Genomic DNA, 21854 nt, shown 5'->3' on the forward strand with positions numbered 1-21854 from the left:
CTGAATTGTGTTGTTTTCCCAGGAAGAGAACAAGGTGAAATAGGCCAAGGTGACAAAAAAAGGTGATAATATGCAATAATATTTGCTTTTGCAGGTAAAAAACTTTTTTTGGGGGAAAAAAAACCCTGATTTAAGGTCACTGCAGGGTGAGGACATGTTTGGGGGTCAGCTAGGTCTACATCAAGATGTAAATATTGAGTCATCTTCTCACATCTTACGGGGACATTAGCACACACTATTAATGACACGTAGGTTTTGCATATTTTGTTTTGCATCTGAGGATATGAATGCAGTCAAGGCACACCGGCTGCTCATATGCACACAACGTTGTGGGGATACTCTCCTGGACAGGCCAGACTCGCTGTATGGGGGAAGAGTGCAGCGGATTTAAAATGTTAAGAGAGACTCTTTGGCAGTAAAGTGAGCATCAGTGGACACATCATAAGGACGCCAAACAAGAAGTCACACCAACTCATACGCACAAATATAGAACAACATAACGATTGTTTAAAGCAGCGGTTCCACACTCCTTTGATTTTACACATCAAAGTCTGGTTCCAGGTCTGGGGCACTACTTTGTAGTTTAAAGACTTTCTGGCTCCAGAGGGAGCTATGTGAAATATGATTACCATCATGTGAATTGGACTACAAGTTTGAAAATGAAAAGAATAAAAATAAATCAGGTGTGTGGAGTTAGAAAGAAGTGAGTTGACCAGACCTCTACAGCCCACTCATCTCTGCAGAAGGCTAACAGCTTGAGGCTAAAAAAAATACAACTAGACGGTATTTCACAAGAAAGAATCAATGCTTTGAAAAGAATCCAGAAATTAAAACTAATTTGGTGCAGCAGTATTGAGACGTTCTTATTTCCTACACCAGTAACAACCCACTGTGTTATTCCCAACGCTCACTGGAAAACCACTGCTCTAAAGCTTGCTAAAGGAGACATGAGTTTACACTGTAAACAAAAGGACATACAGTATTTATAGTAAGTCAACAACAAAATATATCTCATATTGAAGGGTGCATTTCTGATTATACAGCATCTTGGAGACACCACAACTTATTTACTGCAAAGCGGAGCTCAATGTGTCATTGTGCTCACTCCGCATTGCACAACACATCTGCTTCGATATTTCCGGTGCCTCCGTTATGATCAGTCACATTTTCACGTGCATTTAGTCAATCACTGCCATACATGTGTCATGACTTCCTGACTGAACTATTCACACATGCAATATATTCGTTCTCATATTACCACATCTTATAAACCACCAGTAGCTGTGTTTCAGCGTATAGGTCCTTCCTCTTGAAGCCGCTCTACTCTGCCGAATTTATGATTGTGGCACAACGGAAAATGAGTGTGACTGGATTATGTTGAACTTAAAAACTGTTTTGAGGAATGACGCAAATTGTGATGGACAAACATGAAAAATGAGCTTCCGTTTCTTAAAATACAGCTTTATTTGTGAATTTACACTGATTAGCAATACATCTAAAAGCAACTCCATTTGATAACCATTTATATTGGATGTTCACAGGTCACAAAGTAGCTTGACTCATTCTGGCATGCCAAAGCAAAACTCGTTATTTACTTTAAAACATTAGTAAAGCAAGGTGCAAACAGTCGGAAACAAAAGTGGAGAAAATAACAAGGATCCAATGCACAGTTCACCTGGGAGCAATTTGCTCATAAAAGGGTTAATACAAAATAAAAAATAAAAGCCTAGCGCTCTCTGCAAACTAAAAGAAAAAAAGAACGCGTACTGCGTTAAACATGGAGGATGAAGAAAAAAAAGAAAGAGAACCTCCCGGGAGGAGAGATGGCATGAAAGAAGAAGACGGTCTGAGTGATGAAAAGATGGTGCACTAGTGTCAGGTTGTCCTTAACCACTGCACCCCCCCCCCCCCCTCTACCTCACTCACACACACACACACACACAAACATATAGAAATATATATGCACTTCCATTTCCTAACTCACACCTCCCTTCTCCATGTTCCAGTTGTGTGACCTCAGCAGCTCTTTGCCGAGAGACAAAAGCTATCGTTTAACACAGCGAAAGATTTGTTGCTATACGCCCACTCCCTGCCCCCAAATCCAATGCTTCACATTGCTAGCTGGGATATTAGTACATCTGGTTAAACTGCTGGGGGGAGGATATATATATGTGGCAACCCATTACACTTTGGCTTTGCAGAGTTCATCTGTGGGTCATCTGACAGTTACTGCACGGTCGTGTTTACTGGACAAATTACACGAGGGGAGGCTTTAGAAGCTGAAATGACGACTGGGCTCTCGGAGCGATCTAATAGAAATACAAATGTCCATATGTGCCCCTTGTAATGTTCCAGGTCCAGGAGGAAATCAATGGCAAATAAAGCTGCTGTGGATGAAGCTACTGAAAAAAGAAATAAAGTTTTGGGCCGCCTGAGGGGTGTCAATGCAGTCACTGGGGAGATTTAACAGAGGTCTTGTTAGGGTCCTTGACGCCCGAGCAGGCAGACGACGGTCGCAACCCTTGTCTCATCATAAAAAACAATGGAGGGAAAAATATATTGAGTATGGCTTCAAAAACAAAAACAAAAACAAACGCACAAAACACCGAGTAAAAAGCTCCTCACTTCCCGACCCGTGACTCTCTTTTCAGCTGGCGACTGCAGATATTTGGACTCAGTATTTCGACAGTCCACTTCCTGTTTCTCTTTGTTGAGAAGTGGAGATGATTTCTCATGTGCGACACCAAAAAAAAGACTCTCGTTCGACTCACTTTCGGGGTCCCGTTCTCGGACAACATGCCTTGCTTGCTACTTGCACACCTTTTATCAAATTACTTCACAATCTCCTTCACTGATGAAACCACCTGCAACTGAAATGGGTGATATACCACAAGAGAAAAGTGCAGCACAATAAAATAAAAAATATATAGTTAAAAATCTATAGCCAACATATCATCCAGTTTTCATATATCTGCGTTATATAGTAAATTTGTGTACTCTGAAGATTAGAATATAATGTCAGCAATCGGGCATCACTAAAGAACATAGTCAGCCATATAAATTCAGAAAACGTGCGTAACTGCTGTAATTCTCTGTAAAAGCTTACAAATGAGTACAAAACAGAGTTGACTAATACCAAATTTGTGTTGAATAAAAAAAGATCACATTTCACGAGATGACAAACTAGACACAAATGGTGACGCTCTACTGAAATGAGATCGTTTCCTCTTTTTAGTTTGGCAATAACAACATTGAGATGAAGAGGAGAAGATGTGAAAATGCTACATAAATATTTGCGCGAGTCGGCGGCTCGTTGACCTAGTTGTCATAAACCGCCAGCCTCCGTCCTCACTATGTTGTCTGGTCCAGTTTCTAACCCCGTCTTCTAGTTCAACCACAATCAGCCGAAGAAAAGGTTCGCATCAGAAGCTAAATGGATCGACACAAACCTCCTTCGCAGACCAGTTTTCCAGTGTGACTTCAAATGTCATGAGGCCTCTCAGATCTCTGTGGAGACTCAGGTGGCCAGGATGCAAAAACTAAAACTTAAAAACACAAAGATTTAGTTTCAACTTGTGCAGTTTAACAACAATGTTGCAACGTAATCATTGAATGAAATTCGATTTCGACGCAAGAAATAAGCGAGGTGGTTTCCAGTTCTATCTTCGGCCTGGGAACCAGTTATTCTAAATCAAAGCCCTGTTGGAGTGCTGCAGACACCCAACACCCCCCCCAAGTCGACTTTAACTTGTGCATCCACGTGCCCATCCCACAATTTCACAAACATGATGTCTTCTAGCAGAAGGAGAGGCCTTTCTTTTTTGGTGTTGTTGAAAACCAATTCTTTTTTTTTCTCTACGTGATCCGTTTTGTCTGCCATTTTGCACATACAAACTTTTGTTAAAGATTTGAATAAAATTAAAAACACAAAAGGACGTTGAAAACGGAGACAAAATAAAAACACAGACATTAAACAGAGAAGGTTGGCTGCCGCCGCGCTTTCTTCTTCCCTCCCGTCTGCTCTCAGGCCTCCGTCTTCTCTTTCTTTTTGTTCTTCTTCAGGAAGGACGGGGTGCGGAACTTTTTCTTCTTCTTGGTGTTGGGGGACTTGGAGGGTGAGCTCTCGGGGGACAGCGCCTCCTCGATCTTGCCGCAGGTGCGCACCGTGATCTCCACGCTCTCCACGCTGGTGGTCAGCTGGCTGACGCGCCTGCACAGCTCCTCGTCCACATCGCCGTGGCTGTCTTTGCCGTTCATCAGGCCCGTGTGGTTGTCTGAGGGAGGGCGAGCACAGGGATCAACAGACACTTATTTACAGACCCATACATAATAAATAACCATACCCACAACGCTTCATGCTGACCTCGGGGCAAAGTCAAAGGGCACATGTAAGAGGAGATAATGTGGGGAGACACAAAGGTTTGCACTTAAGAGCTCAAATTAAAACAGACTGATAAAACTAGTTGACTGAATAAAGCAACACATCTTTATCATGGAATATTTGTGGTAAATAACATGTTGGGGAACACTGATCTCCCATTGTGTCTGATGTAAGTCAAAAAATAACAAGCACACTTAATAAAAAATTAAGAGACCCTTAAGGCAACGTGGCTTTTCCTCCATATGTTGCCATCTCATACCATTTGCATTATCGTATTTTTAATGATGCTTGCCGTGAATACACTTAAAGGCGGGTAAACGAAGGAAATTAAATGCTTGGAACATAATTCAATAACTTCAATGGTCGTAATGTCCTACATGTAATTACCTGATAAATCATATTTCTGCTCATTAGTTTTAACAGACTCATTTGATGAACTTTTAGCCGGTGTCCATGTTCATCGTACAAGGAGGGACCTCGCCAACGCGAAGAGTAATGCAACAGAATCCATGTTCATTATTGTTATTTAATGCCTCTCTGTGCTCATGTGGTTAACGTGAGGCGTTTCAAGTCCCTTCTGTACCAAACACACTAATACCATTTGAACTGTGTGTTGAATGGTCGCTTTACATAAAGAGACATGGTGTCCTAGTGCTCTACATATTTCATAATACCCCTGCATAAACTCCAGTGACCCGACAGCCCAGAGAGCCTGTCCTCCTTTCACCTTAATATAAATGGGGCTTTGAACCACGGCGTACAGCAACGCCTCAATGACTGTCACGTCTCTGTCTCGGCGTCGCTAATGCAGGTTGGGGAATGCAGAGCAGCGGCATCATGTTTCTATACTGAAACATGAAAACGGAGATGACTTGTGTGTCGTTGTTTTTTTGTTTTTTTTTTACACAAAACGCAACCATTGATCTGGTGGGCTGAGCTCATAGCGGTGGAGTCAGAATAAGTCGATGTGCTGTTGGGGGTTAATTGTTACGCATTGAGTGGTTTCACGCGTGTGTGCTGGAGGGAAGTCAATCCCACAGCGTCATTATTTACAACCTGCAAGGAGGCCGTTGTGATCTTTGGCTCTCGAGGATGCACACCGACAGGCTTCAAATGTCTTAAGTTAATAGATATGAGACTGCAGATCCGAGAGGCTATTCAATACCCAGAAATCATGTTATGTGACATCATAGCACGTTTACGTTACCAAGCCGGCCGGTCTGTGCTGTTTTCCATGAATGCAACAAAGGAGGCAAAAGATCTCGTCCTGACGTGAACTCGTTTCAACGGTTCTGGCTTGTGGTGCGTTTAAGGACGCTGCAACATTCCCGGTTGAGAGTGAGCTAGCAAAGAACATTGTGATATATTCTCTGAAGACATAGGTTGACATTTTGAGTAAAAAAACGAGATGGTTTCTTGCCGAGACGGGAAGACCAACATCACTCATGTTTCAGCTTCAAGGAAAAACTGTTCTTTATCATATAAGAGCTGCAATATGTAACTCTGTAAAACAAAAAACGTCTGTTGGGTATTTAAATTGGTTTTGAACCAGCGATACAACATTTGAATTATTAAGCCTTAGGTGGCAGTAGGCGTACTTTTGCTGCCAGTCTATATGCTCAGCTAATTTCCATACTAAACGTACAGACATGAGTGGCATCGGCAAGAAAGCACATAAACATAGTTGCCATAAAATGTCAAACTATTCTTTTAAAGTCAAACCAGGAAGACTGAGTAATAAGCAAATATGTACAATCTGAAAAGAACAATGCACATTTGTTTTCTGCATTCAAAAGGTTTGGGTGCGACAGCCACCTCTGAAAACCTCCATGTCCCCAAACGCCCCAACAGGGAGAGCTTTCGAAAGCAGTTCAGGCCAAGTGACAGAATTGTACACAGCAGCAATTATGTCACTTGATTCTCATATTGTACTGAAATGAACGGAAACCGGTGGCTCTGAATCGGTTTTGTTTCTTTAAATGTGGAAAATCTGAATGTACGCTTTAAAAAGCAGTAATGTTAAATTGCCGTTTTGTTATTGCAGACGGACAAGTTTTGACATGAAAAATCATTGGAGAAACTCGAAGCACAGATCAGTAGTTTAGGCAATGGAACAGTTATTTAGTTTGTATTATGTTTTACTCTCATGCGCCCACGCACACACACACACACACACACACAGTTAAGATCATTCTGACAAAGTCTCTCTCTCTCTCTCTCTCTCTCTCTCTATGGGTGAGTGATACCTTCTTTAGCTGGAGTGCTTTGCAGGGACTGGGTGAGAGACAGAGACTGAGAGAGAGTGGAGCCGTCGTCGGAGGTTAGCTCGTGCTCTCCATCTGCAGGGAGGTCGGGGGGTGGGCGAGGGAGGGATGAGAGGATTGCAGGGCGGCGCAGAGGATTGAAGTAGTGGGACGACAGCAGGGGTGAGTGGGGGGAGAAGAGGGGGGGATTTGGGATAAAGGGTCAGGGGGAGGGGGAGGGAGTGGAAGTGGGAGGGTTCAAGAGATTAGTGGTTACACACATGTTAGAATCAGGCCATGCACAGCTGCTTTTACACAAAATTTCCCAAAATCCCCGTTGATCGGTTCTTATCCGTTTCTCAGTGTGCACTGTAATGTTTTGTGGCGCCCGGATGTCCCCCTGATGAACAGAGACCTCCAGGCTGCAGGGTGGACACATTCAACTGTATCGTACCGAATTATGTTGTCCAAGCTTTAGGCTAAAATGTTACAAAAGGAGCAATAACAACTTTTACACCCTTAAAATCCTTACTCAAAAAAAAAAAATGTTTATCTCCAAAAGCCCTTTATGTTCCTTCATGGCTCTTAATTGAATGGAACTAAGTGATCACTTGTGTTGTTGTATCTCTTAAAGAGCTTAACACATCCTTTGTACATACAGTGAATGTTACAGTCGAGCTCCGCATTAGTAACCTTATCAGTGTTGCCCACTGATTAGTGTGAACGATTGACATTACCATATCACTTTAGCACGTTCATCAGCACGGTCACACATCCAGTATGCTGAGGCGTCTCAGTCACTCTCACCAGCGGATAGAAGATGGTTGCATAACAGCCTTGTGTGTGCAGTGAATGTGCAAATATGTTCTCTGTCAGATGTTACATGCAAAAAGTTGAGATCTGAAGAGTGCACTCAGAGGTCGGGGCTTTAAAAAAAATATATAGAATGAGCTGCATGAGTCCCATAATGTCGAACATTACTAAGTCCAAATGAAAGTGCACCTCATGAACTGCTTACAGCAAATCCTTTTCAACCTGCAATATCCACATTATATTCTCTACAATGGTCAGTTTTGACATTGTTAAGAATATAACATGTTAAAAATGATCATACTTTCCTAAGGTAACACAGAGTGGACTCGACACTAATAATCACAGGATAGATCTATACACGTGTGTGTGTGTGTGTGTGTGTGTGTGAGTGAGTGAGTGAGTGAGTGAGTGAGTGAGTGAGAGTGTGTGACAGACGGTCTCCAGCTTGCATCCAGATTGGCCATCGGGGGATTCGTGGGCCTGTGGAGGCAACAGTGTCATAGCAACGGGCTCCGCTCATGTGGTGGGTGAGAAGACCTGCTGTCTGTTCGGTCTGCCATCTTTTAGTCACACGGGCCTCTCATACATACATGTACACACACACACACACATATTAGCGCCATGTTTCATGAGGACGATCGATTTAGGGGATCACGAACACATGTGGATGTTGATGTACGCACACACATGCATACACGCACACACATTAATCCGCTCCAACGTGGCAGAATTCTGTGTCGGGACTAGTGGTCAACCCCCGTTCACTATCTGTTCACTATTGATTTCCCCCCTGCTTGTCTGAAAGGCAGTGGGACAGATGGATAATATGATTAGCATTGACAACACTGTGTGTGTGTTAAGCCAATGAAGGCAGCAGTGGAGCCCGCAGGGACCAAGCCCTCATGTTAAAAGGTATATAGGTGTGTGTTTGTGTGCGATACCCCAGGCTGTCAGTTAGAATATGGGAGTGTCCACCGAGATCGCCGTTATGGCGACGGGGCCACAGACCGTGAGACTGCTGATGGAGCACAGAGCAAACTCAACGTGCACAGTAATCAATCTGCTGGTGACAATTTTAAAGGAGGAGAAGGGGAAGGGGTGGGGGTGGGGGGGGGAGGGGGGGGGGGGGTCTTGTCTTTTATACAGTTGGAAGTCTGTTACACAAATGAGAAAGCTCATGGAGCCCACGACAGCAGGACGTAGCCTGGCACTAGTCAGAGAGAGCAATCTGCTGTCATAGCTCAGATTTTGTTGTTAAAGATAATGTATGTCGGGACCGGGATATTTTTACAATTGTAAAATATATTTTACAATAAAAGATGGCAAAGTAACACCCTAACCCACTATTATACGTAACTAAACATAATATATAAAATTAAAGAGAAAATGAGGTTACAATTATCTATAGAAACGCTAACTATAAAACATAATATTGCTATTATGATTACTGACAAAACATATACCGATAGCTGAGATTGGCCAATATCGGCCGATACGATCTGCCCCGCTGACACATCGGCAGGCTCTAATACAAACTGACAAAAATGAGAGCACACATCTTTTGAAGGCCTGCAAAGACCTGCAGCTCACTCAAATCTGTCTGGCTCAGACTAATCTCTTCCTGTGAGCTTTCAAAGTGGGCTTTACGGATTGATTATGGATTGATTGTCTTAACACTGCTCAATAGTCAGTTGCTAAAATGAACCTTCACATATCTGCATGATTGTTTGCTGCTTCACACACAAAAAACATCGAGTACAAGTCACTATGTGTGTGTATGTGTGTCTGTGTGTGTGTGTGTGTGTGTTTATCGGCGCCAGTGTGTGCAGTCCATATGTCTCTCAGTGGGAATGGGCTCTTGTGGTGTTTGACTTGAGCATGAAAGAGTTCAAAAACAAATCCACACACCAATCCATGAATTTATGAGTTTGCATGTTCACTCAAGTGTGTGTGTGTGTGTGTGTGTGTGTGTGTGCGTGTGTGTGTGTGTCGTACCATTGGGGCCTAGATGCCTCCTCTCCACGTTTGTGCGGTACTCCTGCAGCACCTTTTCTGTCTGCTCACTGAAGGGGTTGGGAGGCAGGGGAGCCATCTGCTCCTCCTCTGTGGGCACGTATGGCTGGGGAGGAGACATGGAGAGGGGTGAGCATGGGAGCACGCACACACACAAAAAACACACACACACACTCTTTTGAAGATGCAAAAAACAAAGCACATGCAAACAAATTGATGTAAGCATCAGAGCATAAACGCACGCACAGCGCCTCTGATTTAAACACACTCCCAAAGGCACACACACACTGTGTATGAGAGGGATGTTCATTCATCAGGGCCTCACGGAGGCTCCTCATATAAAGATCAAGGTGCCGACCACATCGCACAGAACTCATATAATCACAAACCAATTAGTCTGCAAACCAACATCTTATTAACACACTGTGGAAACATAAACACCAAGCGTGAGACACGTGCAATTACCGCCATACTCACAAAACAAGTCACACGTGTGCACACAAGAAACACACGTTTCACAACTAACGTCCTCTAAGAATCCATCATGCTCCAACACAACATCTCATTCTCAAGAATGCACGCACGGTTGCAACTAGTGCAATTTTGTCCAAAGAAAAGCCGGTGAAAATCAATAAAAAATTGGTGTCAATCTTAAAACACGACATTGACAAAACACATGCAATGTTTTCTGTTCTGAACGGGCAATAATGTGTAAAACGAATCCACAAAAAGAGTCAAATAAAAACACCACAGCAACAATTTGAAAACATTTGTGGATATTTACCAAGACTTGCGCCAGATCCTTCAAGACAAAACACCAACCACAAAACCATCAACATCGAAATGTCTGAATTAGATATTTTTTACCTTATTCTTTCCCATGTATTTATCGTTGTCTATTTAATCATTTATCTCCATAACTAAGTACAAAACTTGAACTTACTAGAGGTTCCTTTTGCCTTTTCAAAATGTTCTCCTTGCCTCCGCCTAGTGGTCAAGAGGTGTCATTACACTGGCTGTGCTTCCTGGCGAGCTAGTGAGGAAGGTGATTAAAGCCCCTACACAACAATGAGCGCCGACACAGATGTTTTCACTTGTGTCCAATTAGCCAGAATAACTGAAAACACCTTTGAGTTATTGCTCAATAACCAGTAATGAGGGAAATCTGTATTGTGGGTTCAACAGCAATAAAGCACTGCATGGCCATAAAAAGACACACGTGGGAGCAGAATGAAATTGAGATGTGAAGTTACTGTCTCTGACTCTGCACACAAAGGAAGAAAATAAACAGTTCAAAGCAGCGGCTGTTTATGACGCCGCTGCTTTGTGTTATGTGTATATTTAAAAAACGGCTAAAAATTGAGGAAAACTCTCCATGAAGTTCAGATTTTCTTTTCTTTTCTTCAAATTTCAGTGATGTCTGGTGTGTGACAAACAGGAAGTAAAAGGGTTTACATCCTGTATTTATTCAGGAATTTTCCAAATCACAGGATTGGAAGAGTTTTGAAGAGGTAGAATGGGAAGTACTGCGTACTGGTAGTCAGTATTTCACTTTTAACAAATATGATTACACAATATAATCAATCATAGAATATACATAGCCCTGATAGGCCAAGATGTATAACTGGTATGGATGGGTGTGCTGAGAAATATGATCTGGGCCTGCCAACGTCTAAATTCATATCGGACCTCGATACTCAAGTTACTTAATGGCGTCTCTACAGAACCAAGAGTAAACTGACTTAGCGAGACGTCTATAATAAAAATAAACTTTATTTATTAGAATAGCCTTGATCACAGCACATGTATAGCAATATAATGGAAAGCTGAACCACCTCCGCCGTCTGCTCAATGGATAAATAAATCAATGTCGTGTGTACCAAATGACAAGATAATGTACAACCTGCCTGGGGAATTTAAAAAGACACGGGACAACAATCCAACTGTCACGTGTGAGACCGACATGTCTGTGTCTGTATATATATATATATTATTGAATGTGTTCCTGTATCCTGTACTGTTTCTATTGAGGTTATTACTGTTTCTTTAAATAGGCACATACTCTGAATAAATGAGTGGGTTGCACCTGAAGGGGTGAGTGAGTCTGTTGGATGTGTGGGCTCTGTGGTGGTGTACGTTGTAGCATTATTCAGCCTTAGGGGCTGTTGAGTTATAAAACGAATAAAGACAACGTTGCAAAAAACCCAATAATGATGTCATTTGTATGAACAGAAGAATATTCTGAGCCTCGGTGCCAGAGAACTTGGTTTACAGCAAATTGTGTTTTCCTTTAACAGGAAACAAAACTTTTTTCGGTCTGGACTGTAACATCAAACAGTACAAGTAATCTACATTAATTGAGGTCCTTTTCATTTCTGTGAAAAACGTTTTTCGTATTGCTATTCTTTGTGTAGCAGGCCTAGTGGAGACATGAGATGATTCGATGGACAGCTTCAGCAGCTTCTTTCTGTCTGGCGCCAGTGAACGAACAGATCAACGTCAGGCGGAAAGGCCAGCAAACTAAATTAATATAGATTTTCTTCATAAGGTCCGAAGAAAGAAATTCTTACCCGCCGCGGTTCATCAACAGGGATGCCTGCAAGGTGCTGAGAGCGCGGCCCTGACGACATCATGTCAAAGCGGTTCTGTTCTCTGATCTGTGATAGGTCAAACCACACAATGATGTCATCGGAAAGCCTTTGGTGTTGAAAACAATGCTGACGGAGAGGAGAGATAAGTCAGACTCACTTTGTTCCTCTTCTTCAGCACCTCACTGGGGTCTGTGTTGAGAGGGACAAACTGATTGGGGTCCTCGATCCGGATCGGGGTTCCCGTCTCCTCCGCCTTCATCCACTGGAGAAGGAAGGCAGGAGAACATCAAGTGAGCTCAAAACAACAACAACAACCCAGCACTGTAAAAAATATAACTTATATATAAATATATCTTTTGTGACTATTATATGTAAGCCTATTTATATAGAACTTACACTCAAATTATATTTTTTATCAGAAGTGTGGGTTAAAAAACCGCGGGACTTAAGATAAATGCTCCCAGTGGTCCACTCTACTGCGTTGCATTAAGGGAACTGTAGAATCCACCATCATTAGAAACGAAAAATGCAGTAAGATATTTCAGTGTCTGCTATTTTTCGTCTCTTGTGAGACATCAAACTTTGTAGGAGTGCAATACGACATAACTGGACTACTAAAAAAAAAAAAAAAAAACATTGCAGCGGAACCAAAACCAGTGTAGTTCTCTGTTCAGCCCGTAGATGGCGACCTTACACCAGGTTTCAAACACTGAGGAACAACTGCCGACAAGACACCAACTGACAATGAACTGCATGTTTAAGTTTATCATATAAATCCCGTCGTTACAGACACAAATAAATACACGTCATTTGATACAAACCGTCGGAAAGTGTTTTGTCTCAGTTCAGAAGTGCAGAAATCAGTATTAAAAACTAAAAGCTCCACAACAATGCGATACAGATTATAAACTGGCTCACTGGCCCACACACAAAGGCAACTGCAGCAAACTCACACACACACACACTCTGTGCTCACCGTGGTTGTCCGGCTGTTGTAGCGCTCCTCTCCGCCCTCCACGCTGACCTTGGTGTAGCTGTTGGGCGAGTTGAGCCAGCGCGTCTTCTCCCTCTGCTGGCGCTGCTGCAGGAACTTGAAGGGCAGCCGCGTGGCGCAGCTGTCCGCGTCCTCCTCAAACATGAATGCTGTGACCGTGGCGGGGATCTCCACGTCGCTCTTGTGCCTGGGCTTCTCTCGGATGATGGGGTGCCTGTATGTGTAACCGGTCCTGTAGCCCTGCAGCAGGAAACAAAACAACATCAACAGTTTGAGTTCTGTGATCAGAGACGATTTGGTTTGTGAGCAACGACCAGGAAACGGAACATCATGGACACACAAGGAGGAAGGCCTTTGCATTTGTATACTGGGTTGTAGGTTATGTAGAGAGTAACTAGTTTATTTTCATCCCAATGCTGTGTTCATGAGGGGTCAGAAGAGAGACGGGTGAGTCAGAGATGACATGCTGAGAGGCAATGAGCGAGCGAGAGAGAGAGAGAGAGAGAGCGAGAGAGAGAGAAGGGGTGTGAGAGCTAACAGAGGGAAAATCTCAGCCAGCACCCATTTGTGCTGTTTCCCCTGTACTTTCTGATCCTACAGCAGAGGTTTCTGCTCTTTAACACCTCTGTTCTCCCACAGAGGCCCACACTGCACATGGTCGTTACCCAGTCCCCCTTCAGTTGGTCACAAAGAAAGTGAAACGACCAATAAAACAGCCCACACATGAGTTTCTCCCAGGGTGGAAAGGAAACGCAATGCATTCACGAAATGCCTCTCGGTTGTCACTAATGTATCTTTTCAATGGATGAGAAAGAAAAAACAGACCGACATTTAGTTACATGAAAATGACTGATTGGACTGTTTTTTGTTGAAAAATGTGCTGATCTGTGAACTTTGACGGAAAAAGAAATCTTGACAGAAAACACGCGGAAGTGAAGTGACAAGTGTTTACCGTAGTTAGTCATTTAATAAGCCCGATGATTACGATGACCCTCACGTTGACTCACCAGGTTATCCAGCATCCTCATCAGAGACTCAAACTCCATCTCGCCCAACTTCCACTTTTGATTGCCACTCATGTTGATAGACCCGTCCTTGATAACTGTCTGCACTTGTGCTTTCAACTTGGCCGAGTCCAGCAATATCAGGTTGTCCACCCCGCCAGCACACGCCATGGCCTTCACCTGCACAAAGGACAGAGGGAGAAGCGTGAGAGACTTACGCGACACAAAATAAACAAAAAGACTTTTCCATCATCAAACAACTGGGGCTTTGGATCTGCCAACTAAAATGAGAATATTTACGGCAAAGACGTTGTTTACCAAAACCAAAACGGGCTACCCCCTTAATCTAAAGCTACCACAGTGCCAAGAATATACAGTACTGCACAGGGCATACAACGAACAACGTGGGGGGATGTATTTATAGAAATTAAGCTGGGCTTTGCAGTATGGATTAATGTTTTCTTTTGCTTGACCGGGGAGAGTCGAACAGGAGATTTGCTATGCCTCTTCCAGCGAGGGATGCAATAACATCTCTAAAATCCTCCGCACAAGTGAACACAAAGACATGCAAGTGGAAATTATAACAATATTGTTTCATACAGTTGAATTGTTGGGGTTTGTGTTGAATTGGTTCATTTTTGGATTCATACGCTGCCCTGCAAAACATTCATCCCTTACTTTTGACTACCTCAACCCTTTCTTTCAGCTAACTATTCCATTTATCCATTACTGTTCATACATTACCTCAAGATAAACTACTCCGTTGAACTGTTACTTTCACCTGACTTCTCCTACTGCGCTAAATTATAACTTGTTGTTCTAAATTAGCTACTCCACAATCTTTCCACACTTCCAGTCCACCATCCAGGGATACACAAAATATGAATGTGAAACTGAATATCAGCTGTTATGGATTTAATATTCAATATGTATTCATTTCCTCTGCGTGATCCAGACCTCCTGAAAGCCCAATCTGCCGGCTTCCTTTCAGCTTTCTTACTGACTAAATAAACAAAAGGAAGAACAACACCCTTCTGTAAATGCGGCTTTGGACAACAACAACAACAACAACAACAAATCAGCACGTTACTCACTTCATCACTCTAAATAGCCTGGCTTGAAGACTGTTTAGCCAACATTTCCCACAAGGCAAGAGATTATGGCTTATGGAGTGTTGCTAAAATAGTGAGAGCGGGGACATGTAAAAATGGCTGTGGAGAGATTATATTTAGCGGAAAAAGCTGCGCCCTGCTGGTGTAAACTGAGGGGTAATGGAATGTGCTGGGTGCCCGGAACAGCAGCAGTGTGTGTTTGTGTGTGTGTGTGTGTGTGTGTGTGTGTGTGTACCTGGATTTCACAGACATATTGGGCAGTAAACATGTAGGTAAATGCCTCTTCGATGGTCTCCCCGAGAGCAACTACACCGTGATTCCTCAGCACCAAAACCTGTGACACAAAATTACAGGCAGCATTATTATGCACAGCACAACAGTCAGTCCGTCTTTAGCGCTCCATAGAGCGCAACTATCTCAACGGGCGGCTGCAAAATTAATTGAATATTTATCGCAATCATGATTTGGGCTTCCCACAATTAATTAAACACCATCAACTGCGATATTGACGTTTAAAATGCGAGCTCCGCTGAAAGAAAACTTTTCTGGGGTGAGTAGTTCCTTTACTATTAAATTTGTCTTTTTTCCCCCATTTTCTTTTTGCTAAGAATCAAAATGTTTTATGGTCACGATTCATGTTTAAAACTTTGTAGAACACGAATCCCCTGAAAGGTCAATGAGTGAATGAATGGGGAATTCACTTCCAGGATCAGAGCCGTTTGTCATTTTGTTAAATACTCTGATCATTTATTTAATATTTATCCGAGTGTTGAATGAGAAGGTTGATAACGCCTTCTGTCTTTGTTTAAATATGAAGCTAAAACCAGCAACCTGAGAGTGGTATCTCCCTTCTCATCTAACTTTCTGCAAGAAAGCGAAAGCATATTTCTAATAAATGAGCTATTGCTTGAAGAGCGACTGCTCAGCTAGAAGCCCCCGTTAGGGTCGACTTTTCTTAGGTTTCCTACCTTCGACGTGGGCCCCAGGGCCTTCTGCAGCTCTCTGCGGTCCTCCTGGTCATCCAGGCTGCCCTGGTAGCTGTAGTAGGCGATATCACCCAGGATCAATGACTCCTGTGAAATGGGCAGGATGCCACACTTCATGGACGACACCTGAGAGAAGAGAAGAGGGGACCAGAGACCAATAAGAAGCTTCGACAGGTGTGCTGCAGCTGTTTTATTCATCCAAGTTTGCGGCCGACATTTAAATTGGCTGCCGTTGTGAAGAAAGCGTTGAAACTCTTGACTTCTCCCATGAGTGCAGAGACGAGCCACTTGACATAATTACACCATTCAAACTTATGAAAGCTCCCTGACAACCACTCGACATCTGATCAAAGAGAGCTCCAGGTGCTCGGCGGCGAGTTAATCAGGAGCATCGGCAGGTGTTTGCCAGCGGGGCGGGTCTTAAAGACGTTGCAGCGTTAACGTGAACTTACAGCAGCCATGGCAGGAGTTTGCACATGCAGGATGCAGCGGATGTCTGGACGCATGGAGTAGATGGCAGCGTGGGGGCTGAAGCCCGCAGGGTCGATCCTCAGGGTGGTGGAGCCCTGTTCGATCACATCCCCGAGGATGTTGACCTTCACCTGGGGAAACAAGGAGAGGAGACAAACTCGGTGAATGCTTCATGGAGCTAAATACTTTGTTCATTTATTTTTAACTTGTGCAAAGGCACTCTGACACAAGCTGAACCAGCTTGATGAAAAGTTGACAGCAGCATCTTCTAGACGGCTCTCCTGAGGAGGGAGAGGGAATATGATGATATGATATGATAACCCTCCGACATAAACTAAGAAGACATAAAGTCAAAATCAATAAGCGTGATGACAGAAATCATATTATCAGCGATTCCTCCTCTCCAGGAAAAGCATTGGAGCGTTACCAGGAAACATTATATACTTTGACAACTTATTACCAGCCAGTTAGCGGTTATTAGATCACGGAGAGAGAGAAGAGCGATGCAGGCAGAGATAGAGGTCGAGACCTGGAGGAAAGAGAGTTGTTTAACCAGAGAAAATAAAGACAGATAAGGGGAATTAAAAACCCGAAGAAAGAGCAACTGACCACAGATGACAGTCCTCGCTGTAAAAGTTAACAAACCAAAAACACAACTTTGCCTGCAGACCTCGTGCAAAATCCCCAAGCAACCACATGTTCTGTGATGCAAACCAGAACCAACGAGATCACGTTTCTCTTTCACAACCCAAAGTACAAGTGTGTGTTATTCCAACCGGAAAGGGCGTCCTTCATCGAATCTGCTGCTTACGAAGTAATCCCAGTCCAGCTGAATATTTTACTCCTGTGCTTCAGTTCTGCTGCTCACAGCTACACAATGAGAAGTTATAAAGCAAACATGTCTTTCACATGAAGTCTAGTCAACAAGAACATGATGAAAATATCGTAGTGGATCGAGATAAGGCGACTCGAGTGTGGTAGCTACATACGTTTGGAGACAATATACCTGGCCCGAACAGAAACTAACCCAAGCTATTGTAAACAAGTATATATATATATATTTAGAACTAAACCTTTCAGATTGCAGCGGAACATAAAAAAAGCCCCCTTGAAAACTAACTGAATGAAATTGTGCTATAAGATTCTTATTAACTTGACATACAATTGGTTTTCTTTTGTATTCTTGTTTGGTTATTTTAAAAAGATTTCACCTTACATACAAAAAAGTGGGCCACACTTTACTGGCAAAGCCACATGTGTTTTGTTATAAGGACCAAAACACAAGTGTTATATTGGCATTGATTGATGAATTCTAACAGCAGGGGGGAGTCTCTGGATCAACTCAAGCTGAAGATCCTGAGACGTGTCCCGAGTGCTGCTCTGCTTTTTAACAGCCATATGGATGTCTGGATGGATGAGCGCCTATTGATCTTTCCCCCAGCAGAGGAACGAGAATGGCAGCGGCCGAGCGCAACTAACTACCGACATCTTTGTCACCACACGGCCAGCTGTCAGATGATCGAAACATCGATCGGTTTAAATCACATGTCCAGTACAGTACGAGTTCACCCGGTCACGCCCCTAAACCCGTTCGGTAAAACCTGCCCTGCTGCTGAGAGGCCCTTCTGACAAAAACACAACACTCCTCATTTTACAAAGACGCGTCAGAAAGAATCGTGAACGTGACTCGGTTGGATGGAAAGTACTCGACAAGGGCATGAAACCTCTGACCTCAGCATCGCACGGACATCAATCTAGACTAAAAGATGATCTAGTTCTTGTGCATACATGTATGTTACAATTCTAATGTCACTGTGATGTCCATATCAAATAAAGTCCAGTCAAGTCAAGTTTATCTGGAACCAAAAAAAACACAAAGGTCGACCAAAAAAAACCTAAACCGAAATGACCCCAGCTTCACCTCCGAGAGTTCAAACCGTGAGCTTGAGAGGGAGATGGGAAGCCAAGTGAACGCCAGCCGTTCTCTGGAGCTGCAGTCTCAAACACAACCTCCCAAACTCTTTATTCTGGATGACTTGAACTCAACCGTGTAACCATAGAGATCGCAGGATCAGAACAGGCTGAGAGGAGAAGAATGAGAAGGGGATGGAGACCAGAGAGGGAGAAGCCCAGGAGCGACAGCATGCCATCAAAACACAAGCAGACTGAAACACAGTCTGGGCAAGATGAAAGCACCAGACTACATAATTCTGCTGTGGTCATCGCTCTCGTACAGACAACCTCAGAGAAGATGGATGTGATCCAGATGCACTAAAATAGGATTTTGGCTTACAGACGACATTTTACACTGCTGTCTTCTGTGATTTATTCAATAAGTAGCTGCGCGCAAAAAAGTGTCAATACAAGCTATCCGACGACTTTACTTTTCCAGTGGAACAAAGTGAGTCATTATTTGTGAGATGACCAAATTACAGTCAATATCCCCCCAAAAATATCCCTTTTAACACCTAAAATAAAAACAGTATATATATATTTGGTAAAATGTCCTTTTTTTTTTTATGTGAAAGCATTTCAGTTGCAACTAAAAGAAAACCCTTTGATGATTATAGACAGTAGCGTCCCCATTTGATTTGTGGAGAGTTTGACTCTGAAATAAGAGGGTGGAGCTAAGTATAATTGAAAGCTGAATCATTTTCAGGCAACCGAAATGTTACAATTAACTTTAATGCATCAAGAACAAACAAAAGGGACCAGACAACAACCTGTGGTAGCAATCTGTCAATCACAAGGTAGTCCTGTCCTAAAGCAAACCACATAAAGCTCATGTTTACAGTGTCTACTGAGTTAATAAATCAAGTGAAAAGTATGGTCATTTACATATAAACGTCCGTACAATTGGACTTATTTTTGTAACCAGAGTATTTGCCTCCCGATGGTCATTAGAGAGAGAACACTTCCGCATTGACTTCACTTTTCAGACCCAGATGTTGCTGCCTATGTGTGATTCAGTGCTTGGATATATAAGTTAGTTAACGGTAGCCATTAGCTTTAGTTTAAACAAGCTGAAGACAACTGTCCTGCGCATTTCTTATAATATGTTTGGTGAATACATTGTTATTCTTTATTCAGTAATTGTGGTAACGGCAGAAACCTCTGCACTGCAGAATCTGGACTCATTTGTTGTTTTGAGGAAGCTATCTGCTGCCCCTACATTGTTTATTGGTTAAGAAGTTGAGACAGCTGTTATACAGAAAATGAATCAAATCAATAATTTTCTGCACCAACATAAATTCTAACTATCTTCTTTTACCACCAGGTGAACTTCCGCATTGTATTCCCACCTAATGAATACACAAAGCTGCGCTGTTTGAGAAAAGCTTGTAAAAGATCGTACTGTAGAAGCAGCTTTGTCAACCGCACTGACTTTATATGAAACTAATCAGGACCAACAAAAAGGAGGAATATAGAAAACAACTAATTTGTCTCGATGCCTTTAACAGCTGCTACGCGTTACACAGGTGTGTGTGTGTGTGTGTTTGCACAGATAAAGTAGGGCTGAAGTACAACAAGGCATAGAGAACAGAGGAGAGGAAAAGTGAAACCGTGGTAATGTCACACAACATAATAAGTGAATTACTGGGAAGACTTACACAACGTATAAGTAAAAGTGATATATTGGAACGAGAAGAAATAAACACGTGGATGGAAAAGAGAGGGAGAAAGAAGAGCGAGAGCAGAACAGAGACGCACACAAAACGGAAGGAAATAGACAAAAGATACACAGAAAAGGATAAAGGCCTATTTCATTTGTTTCACTCAAACAGTCTCATGTTTCTTACCAGATTCGATGCAGACGCCTCAGCGAACGACAGTCCTCTGGGACTGATGAGGATGTGGTCTTGCTCTTTGCTGACTCGACCCTGAAGCGAGAAATAATCAAATGGATGTAAATCTGACCACAGCTGACTTTCACTCAGGCTTTGGTAAGGATAGACTTTTCTTATTTGTGTTTCTATTCTGAAAACAGTGAAACTATTCCAGTCATAAGTCAAGCGAGCAAATTCAAAAGCAAATCAGTTTTTTAAATCTTTTTTTCAGCATGCTTCCACAAGGAACACAGGAATCCAGACAATTCATAGATTAAACGTCATCGAATTAATCAACATATATACTGGTGTTGGACTAGTGTCATTTTTGCTATAAAATGAGACGCACTGCATTGTGGGACAAATCCAATACATGTGGTGCACTACAGAGTAAACGGGGACTGGTTTGGGACACAGCCCATAACTGCCAACACATTTAAGACCTCCGTTATTAAATGTCTTGGTGCAGCGACTTACTGTGATGTAGGAGTTGGAGAGGTGGGCCCAGCTGAACAGGTCCACCAGTCTGTACGTGCTGGCCAGTTTACAGCGTGTCAGCCTCTCGCCTTTCACCATCGTGGTGGACTCGACTCCGTACAGGTCGTTGATGGGAGTGACCATCCCCAGACCTGAACAATGGCATGATCAGGGTTAAAGAGAAATGACAGAATATGGGTTAAAGAACATACACTTTAATCCTTTCTCCCCAACGACGACAACAGCAGCAACAAAAGGACCACTGTCAACATCTGTCTTTTTATCGAATGATATCTCTCACACATCTGGCTCCAACGGTCACTTTTCTATTGATTAATCTAACATTTATTTTCTTTTAGAAATTAATTTAAGCCAAATAAATATCAAAACTTGTGTGATGAGTATTTCAATATATATCTTAAAAACAAACGCATGTGAAAAGAAGATAGACCCTAGCACCACATCGTTGGGTCTCCGTCTAAAATACTTTGGAGCAGTGGTTCTCAAATGGGGGTACGTGAATGAAGGACCCCCCAAAATTAATTAAATAAAATGTGCGCAAGTTTATGAACTGAATTTGATATATTCTATATTAAATCAGACACTGATGGCACAGCGCTGTGTATAAGGTCTTTTTTTCAACTATCAATGCTTCGCGCTGGTTCGGGGGTACAGAGAACCACTGCTCTAGGTTTCTTTAGCAGCAGCTTGTTCTCCGGGGGAAAGCATTTCGACCGGGCCCAGCCAGTCTTGTGACCGACAAACACAAGTTATGCAAAAAATGGTGATGTAAACAGCCCTCCAACCAATGCTTTGTTTACCGCAATGTCTCTAAGACTTACTCATTAGGGGTGTGTCTTAAGAAAGCTGAACTGAACCACTATATTGCATTTGATGTGTAATTCGGCATTAGTTGTGCATTCCAGCGCAGTGATTGGAAGC

At 42.7% G+C, this 21854-nt stretch overlaps 1 protein-coding gene across 8 annotated transcripts in view; it reads right to left on the minus strand.

Moving 5' to 3' along the window:
* Positions 1-1440: 1440 nt before the first annotated feature.
* add3a (adducin 3 (gamma) a) overlaps positions 1441-21854 on the minus strand; it is an 86169-nt gene continuing 65755 nt past the window's right edge. For 3 of the 8 annotated variants that reach the window (XM_034538427.1, XM_034538235.1, XM_034538675.1), the window contains 12 exons: positions 20913-21064; positions 20409-20489; positions 16590-16739; positions 16120-16263; positions 15387-15485; positions 14043-14219; positions 13018-13275; positions 12199-12303; positions 12021-12107; positions 9433-9556; positions 6628-6720; positions 1441-4274 (listed from right to left, as the gene is read on the minus strand). In XM_034538427.1, the coding sequence (XP_034394318.1) occupies positions 4024-4274; positions 6628-6720; positions 9433-9556; positions 12021-12107; positions 12199-12303; positions 13018-13275; positions 14043-14219; positions 15387-15485; positions 16120-16263; positions 16590-16739; positions 20409-20489; positions 20913-21064 (1721 nt within the window). In that variant the 3' untranslated portion in view covers positions 1441-4023. The remainder of the gene's footprint in view (positions 4275-6627; positions 6721-9432; positions 9557-12020; positions 12108-12198; positions 12304-13017; positions 13276-14042; positions 14220-15386; positions 15486-16119; positions 16264-16589; positions 16740-20408; positions 20490-20912; positions 21065-21854) is intronic. The other 5 variants (XM_034538581.1, XM_034538434.1, XM_034538407.1 and 2 more) reach the window with 4 other exon arrangements.

The sequence above is a fragment of the Cyclopterus lumpus genome, chromosome 1, assembly GCF_009769545.1.
Source record: "Cyclopterus lumpus isolate fCycLum1 chromosome 1, fCycLum1.pri, whole genome shotgun sequence".
NCBI classification, from domain to species: Eukaryota; Metazoa; Chordata; class Actinopteri; order Perciformes; family Cyclopteridae; genus Cyclopterus; species Cyclopterus lumpus.